Here is a 7,299-nt window from a genome sequence, read left to right on the forward strand (position 1 = left end):
TGCAAAAATGGTCCCTATAGAAAGAAAATAAATCAAAATGATTATGTAAAAGGTAATGTTGTCTTTTTACCCAGCTAAACGGAACCCTTTTAACAACCGTCACAAATGGGGATCAAAATCACAACCATACCCTCAAATAAGAACCATCTGTGTAAGTTAAAACTATTTTGGAGAGTATACAAAAAAATGCAAACTATAAGGACCGTTTTTTCAATTTGTGAAAAGATCATTATAAAACAAATATGAAGAAGACTGACTGACCGGTTGACGAAGACTATTCTCCCGCTGAAACTCTACCGAGTCAATGGCTGCATGCAGCAGTAAATCTCCACGAAAGTTCTCAAAAATCGAGGCCTGTATTTACTTTAAGAAATTTCAGTTTTCTTCATTTCACTTCACTGGTCCTCGTCGTTTGCAGAGTCAGAGGGCAAATCGTAAGTTTTCTTCTTCCATCCAGCATCTAGTTCTCTCTTCATGTTTCTGAATTGAATGTTTGTGATGAGGAAATCAAATCAAATGGAGGATTATTGGTTTAATTTGTTGATTTCAACGAGTTCTGAAGGCTTAACTATGAGCAAAAGTCAGATTTTCCAGTTGTTAGATATTGTAGGATTTTTGAAAAAAAAAATGTTGTAGGAGGAGGCGGCTTTTGATTTTTGTTTCTATTGGATCATGTAATTTGTATTATTTGTGTTTCCATCTTTACGATATCCTCAAAATCTCTTCTAGTTTGGTTAACATATCTTCCGATTTCGTTTCCTTTTTCATGTTTAGCCCCTCTGTTTATACGAAAACCTGGTTACCATAGCGTACCCTAAATTGCCTGTGTCTATTGCAGGAGGATGTACTAGTTGTTTGTCGATCAAGTGCTTTGATAACAATTTATTTATTTCAGAGGCTTTAATTACATAGGAATTGTGGATATGAAGTTCAAACATGAAAGATACACAAGGTTAGTAATTAGTATGGCTTTATGGTGTTAAATGATCTAAGTAACTATTACTGATCACTAGTTATGGTTATCTCTTCAGGTTTAAGGGTATTAGTTCGGATCAATCTTACAGTTCTGATCAACAAAACCCAAGAAAATATGGACTAAAGCCATATTTGAGGTCAGTGGTAGATAAGATTCAAAGAGGATTCAATCAAGCTTCTAGAGGTGTTGGTGGATTAAAGAATTCGCTAATCTTTCCTGAATCATCGAGTGATAAACCAACAAAACAAGTAGTTTTAATTTCGAAGAAGAAAAAGAAAATCCTAGATCCACAAGGATCTTTTCTTCAAAAGTGGAATAAGATATTTGTACTCCTTAGCATTATTGCGGTATCTTTAGATCCTCTGTTTTTCTACATTCCTGTTATCGATGGTGATCAAAAGTGCATTGGTATGGACAACAATATGAAGATCATTTCGTGTGTTCTTCGCACTTTGATTGACATAATTTACATTCTCCATATAATCTTCAAGTTTCGCACCGGATTTATTGCTCCTCCTTCTAGAATCTTTGGAAGAGGTGAATTAATCGAGGACTCTTATGCTATAGCAAAACACTACTTCTGCTCCTACTTCATTGTAGACGTCTTGGCAATTCTTCCCCTTCCCCAGGTAAATGACCATTTTACCCTTTTCTTTCAAGAAATCAAACCATTTACCACTCTTGGTAAAATGGTGAATAGGTATATGATGTTTGTGTGGATAAAGTGTATACATTAAACTGTTTTTTTTTTCCTTGACCATTTTACCTTTTAGTTTAACAAGACTCCTAAACCACTTATCTCATTTGGTAAAGTGATAAATGGGTAGATGATGTCTTTCCGGATAAGTAGATGTACACATAAACATTAAAGACACATTTTTTTTAAGTCTCTGTCGGAATCCAAGTAAAAGTAAAATGACTATTTTACCCTTGATTCATACAAGTCAAACCATTATTAACAAGAATACTAAACCATTTACCCGTCTGGGAAACGTGTTGAATGGGTATATGATGTTCTCCGGATAAAATGATTTATACATAAAGACCATTTTACCCTTCGAATATGGGTAAATGACCATTTTATGCTTCTCTCTAGCTAGAAACCAAACCATTTACAAAAGTACTAAACTTGAAGCAACAAAAACATAAACATAAAAAGGACTACACATTTAATTTTACACTGCTACAACATGATAAAAGATTTTAGCTAGCTTGCCAAAAATTAATATTTAGAGTTTGTGAATTTACATTATTATCCAGGTGACGATTTTGTTCATCATACCAATGAGCAATGGACCGGTTTCATTAGTTACAAAGGATTTGATAAAGTTTGTGATATTTGCACAATACATCCCACGTTTGCTTCGTATCTTTCCACTATATAGAGAAGTGACAAGAACTTCTGGCATATTTACGGAAACGCCCTGGGCCGGAGCTGCTTTTAATCTCTTAATCTACATGCTAGGAAGTCATGTAAGTTTGATAACTGTATTCTACGACTACAAAGTTCATGCTCCGAAACTATATATTTGTTTATATAATATAAATTGTTTATTTTTTCAGATAATTGGATCCTTCTGGTACTTATTTGCTATAGAAAGGGAAGATGATTGCTGGCGTAATGCATGCAATAAAAACAACAATTGTGATGCCAAGTATTTATACTGTGATGAAAAGCGTGAGGGGGATTATTCATGGCTAAATACTTCATGCATAATGCTTCAACCCGATCAAATCAAAAATTCATCAGATTTTGATTTCGGTATATTCCTTGATGCTTTTGAATCTCACATTGTGGAAACTAAAGATTTCCCACAAAAATTCTTGTACTGCTTTTGGTGGGGTTTGAGAAGTTTAAGGTTTGTTTGTTTCTTTGTTCATTGATAATTAATTTAGAAATAAATTTCTAGATATTTGAAACGTTTTTTATTAAAATTTTCAGCTCTCTTGGTCAAAACCTCAAGACAAGTACCTACGAATGGGAGATCCTATTTGCTGTCTTGATTTCGGTGCTTGGATTGGTCTTGTTTTCATTTCTCATCGGAAACATGCAGGTTCATATATACATATATATATATATTCTTCATGTTCATCAAATTTTGACTATAATTTAGGCCAGATTTTCTTTTTTTTAAATTTGTGATATGGTTGTTAAAAACTTTTGCATGGTAAACAACAGAAATATCTTCAATCGATCACTGTGAGAGTAGAAGAAATGAGGGTGAAAAGAAGAGACGCGGAGTTATGGATGTCCCACCGCATGCTTCCTGATGAACTAAAATCCCGTGTGAGGCGTTACGAGCAATACAAATGGCAGGAAAACAGAGGAGTCGATGAAGAGTCGCTCATTCACAATCTACCAAAGGATTTAAGAAGAGACATAAAACGTCATCTTTGCTTGTCCCTACTCATGAGAGTAAGTTACATATCCATCTCTTACACTGCATGTTTCTCGTATATCTTCTGTGGATAAAAAATCAAAATCGAAATATATATTTTGATACACAACGTACGCAGGTGCCAATGTTTGAAATAATGGATGAAAGACTGTTGGATGCAATGTGCGACTGTTTGAAACCGGTTCTTTACACGGAAAACAGTTGCATAGTTCGTGAGGGGGATCCGGTGGATGAGATGTTGTTTGTGATGCGAGGGGAGTTGTTGACAATGACAACAAATGGTGGAAGAACTGGTTTTTTTAATTCAAGTTATTTAAAAGCCGGTGATTTTTGTGGAGATGAATTGCTGACGTGGGCTTTGGATCCCAATTTGTCTTCAACTCTTCCCCTTTCAACAAGAACTGTTAAACCGCTTACAGATGTTGAAGCTTTTGCTTTGAAGGCTGAACATCTCAGATTTGTTGCTTCGCAATTTAGGCGTATGCATAGCAGGCGCTTCCAACATACTTTCAGGTAATAACAACCAACCTACTTTCTTCTTCTTCTTTATATTTTGTTATATGTAGGGAAACTATCGCTAAATATAACCAGGTTTGAAATTTTAATCACTCAAAGTTTCATTTTACATGCTTTAAGGGGAATTGTCACTAAATAGTAACCAAGTTTTTGTCCCCTTATTTGAGGTTTTTTTTTTTATCGATTTTGGCCACTCATCAAATTAAAATGACTACTTTTGGGACAAAACTTGCTAAAATCAGCTATACTTAGGGACCAAAAATGCAATTTACTTTTTCTTTATTTACAAAAAATGTTCAAGTATAAGTAAATTAGTTTTTAATAAAATGCCTTACGATGAAAACACTGAGATTTTCAAACTAACAAAGTTGATTGTAGAGATTTCTGCATCTAAATTTATTCGAAGTTTTGTTTTATGTTTATTAGTATTAATGAGTAGTATATATACCCCAATACTCCTTGGATATGTGGTTGGTTATATTCCAGAATTGTATATTAAACTTTAAAAAAAAAAATACACAATGTAACAATAAAAGATTAACTTATAACGATACTACAATGTGTAAATAAAATATTCTATTATATTTTTATTAATAAAGGTTGATATAAATATGAAATATATATACAGGTACTACTCACAACAATGGAGGACATGGGGGGCTTGTTTTATACAAGTTGCATGGCGCAGACACTGTAGAAGGAAACAAGAAGCAGCTTTATGGGAAGAAGAAAGAAGACTGCAAGAAGCATTAGCAAAGGGTGGTGAAACCGCCTCCCCAAGTCTTGGAGCCGCCATTTATGCTTCTAGGTTTGCCGCCAATATTTTACGTAATTTAAGGAGGAACCCTTCACATGGGACAAAATTAATGGCACCTGTGGTTCCCACATTGCTTCCACAAAAGCCGGTGGAGCCTTCTTTTAGTGATGATGATCTTGAATAAGCTATACATGTTTTCTTTTATGTATAGTTTTAGAAGATTATCTTCTTGTGGTTTATAAACAAGTCTAGTGAGTTTCTGCATATAGATTTGGATTAATTTGAGCAAGGTGCTTCTGTATAAAACTATATATATATATATATATATATATATGCAATTTTGTTCTTCACTATGTGTAATCAGAGACTAAAATGCTAAGAAGCTTGTATTTACTTGATAATCATAAAAAGAATATACAAAGAAATATCGACGAGAGAATACGACTAAAACTGAACACAAGAAGACGGTGGGACTATTTTGGATCTAACTACTATATACACTTAAACACTTCCCCCCAAGCCGAAGCATAGATGTTGGTTATGTCAAACTTGTTACAAATGTAATTAATTCCACTCTACTTTTGTGAACACATCAGCCAACTGGCCCCGTCCTAACATGGGACGTTGTAATCACTCCATCTTCTATATTTCTCAAGTGAAATGACAATCCACTTCTTTGTTGTATCTTTTCTCTAGTGAAATTACAATCCATTTCTATGTGGTTGGTTGTCTCATGAAATATTGGATTGTGGGCGATATGAATTGTGGTTTCGTTCTCACACCATAGATACATTGGTTTTGACTGAGGAAACCAAATCTCATCAAGTAGATAAGTAGATTACACAACCATACGAGTTCACAAGTCGATTGTGTCATAGCTCTATACTTAGATTCTACACTCCAACATGAAACTACATTATGTTTTTTACTTTTCCTAGAAACAAGATAACCTTCAACAAAGACATAATATCATCTATTTGACCACCTAGATGTAGGGTCATTATTGTAGTCTACAAACATAAACTGTAACACCCGATCTTTTTTATATTAAAATATTATGGTTAATAAAATATTTTTTTGTTAATGGGCCATATTTATAAATTATGCTCCCAAAATTTTCCATTTCATTTACACATACATTTATAAAACTTTCAACTTGGGTATTACAACTGATACCAATAATAGTAAAGTTGTAAGGTTGTTTACTTCAAGAAAGCTAAATCGAGTTTCTATCCTTTGATTCTCTGCTATCAGTCTCAAAATAACCTTCTATGAAATACTTGAAATCAATTTTGTAAAAATCTCAATTAGGCCCCGATTAATCTTCGATTAGTCCTTAGGCGCTACTCGGTCGACTAAAAGGCGCTAAACGATTAATCTCTGCCTAGATAGTGAGTGAAGTTGTAGAAGCCGATGGATTTTTAACATTTTGAAAAAATTTTATCTCAACAGAAATTATTTGAGGAATGATTAATATTGTTTTAATCATATTAACCTAGTTTGTTTTTATATTAATGGTATTACTAACTTTGTTATGATAATAATCAAATTTTATCTCAATAGAAACAATTGAATCTTAAGTTAGCAATTCTTCAAATTTTGTCTAATTATTTCAAACGGTGAACCTTTTTTTATAAATGAATAAATAAAACATATATGATAACTAGTAATGAGGTCCATGCTCCGCACGTGTCAGGAGGCTTATTATTATTTATTTCTTTTGGATTGAGTCCACAGGGTGTCCTTATATGGGAACCTGAAGATCCTTTCAAAGGGTTTCATACTATGTCCTTACTTACCAGATAGATGTTGCAAAGAGGTAACTCGTGCAACCCTGAAATAGAAAAAAATAGTGGAAATGTAAGTTCAATGCTACTACATGTAAGAAAAGGGTTTATATTGCTATTAGCGGGAAAAAAAATTAAAGTCTGTTGCCATTATAGGTAGAAAAATGAAAGTAGATTGCTACTATCGGCTCAATAGCTTATCATATGAAAACTCATTCCATACCTATAGGGTAACCACACATGTTCATAGAATGTAAAACTAATTCTATCACCTTGTTTTTTCAATTACTCTTTCGATTCCATTCCACTTTCATCCCATTGCATTCCTTCAAAACCAACAGACCCTAATCTTCAGCTGATAGGCTGTTAAATGAAGACACTCAATCACATATCTAAAAGTAAGTTACATAATTATAGAATTGGAAATCTGTAATCACATAATTAACTTTCTTTTAAAAAAAATAATAAGTATAACACTACGCCACCCGAATAAAGTCTAAATGCTTCATCAGTTGCTAGCTCAAGAATAGCAACCTGTACAAATGAAAAAGTGGGCATGTTTCTAAATAATGGAAAGAATTTGAAGTTTTTTTATTTTCCGTAATCCTGGTTAAAAAAAAAAAAAGAATAAAGAATATGAAGCATTAAATAGAAGTAAAATACTTATTTCCTAACGTGAAACCTAAAATTTTTCAAAAGAAAGTTGATACAAAATCTTTATGGTCCGACTTCTTTAACCCTACATAGTTTTATGAACAATTCAAAATTTTCCCAATATTTTGTTTTATAAAATTTCCCTTTTAAATCTTCATCTTTTTATAAATGTGCCCTTATTTATTTATGGTTGAAATGCTACTTTTATTT

At 33.1% G+C, this 7,299-nt stretch overlaps 1 protein-coding gene across 1 annotated transcript; it reads left to right on the forward strand.

The window, feature by feature from the left end:
• The first annotated feature begins 281 nt into the window (after positions 1 to 281).
• LOC111876019 (cyclic nucleotide-gated ion channel 1) lies at positions 282 to 4,998 on the forward strand. Its single transcript, XM_023872535.3, has 9 exons — positions 282 to 434; positions 839 to 952; positions 1,032 to 1,605; positions 2,237 to 2,449; positions 2,540 to 2,835; positions 2,919 to 3,030; positions 3,156 to 3,392; positions 3,494 to 3,888; positions 4,520 to 4,998. The coding sequence occupies exons 2-9, from the start codon at positions 924 to 926 to the stop codon at positions 4,830 to 4,832; spliced, it is 2,169 nt and encodes a 722-aa protein (XP_023728303.1). The 5' UTR covers positions 282 to 434; positions 839 to 923; the 3' UTR covers positions 4,833 to 4,998.
• Positions 4,999 to 7,299: the final 2,301 nt, after the last annotated feature.

Source organism: Lactuca sativa, chromosome 3 (assembly GCF_002870075.4).
Source record: "Lactuca sativa cultivar Salinas chromosome 3, Lsat_Salinas_v11, whole genome shotgun sequence".
In the NCBI taxonomy this organism is placed as follows: Eukaryota; Viridiplantae; Streptophyta; class Magnoliopsida; order Asterales; family Asteraceae; genus Lactuca; species Lactuca sativa.

Excerpts from the sequence above, each read along its gene's own strand:
- LOC111876019 (XM_023872535.3), top strand. The coding sequence starts at position 924 with ATGAAGTTCAAACATGAAAGATACACAAG. Across the intron at positions 953-1,031 it reads AAACATGAAAGATACACAAG|GTTTAAGGGTATTAGTTCGG; the intron begins GTTAGTAATTAG and ends TTATCTCTTCAG. Across the intron at positions 2,450-2,539 it reads TCTACATGCTAGGAAGTCAT|ATAATTGGATCCTTCTGGTA; the intron begins GTAAGTTTGATA and ends TTATTTTTTCAG.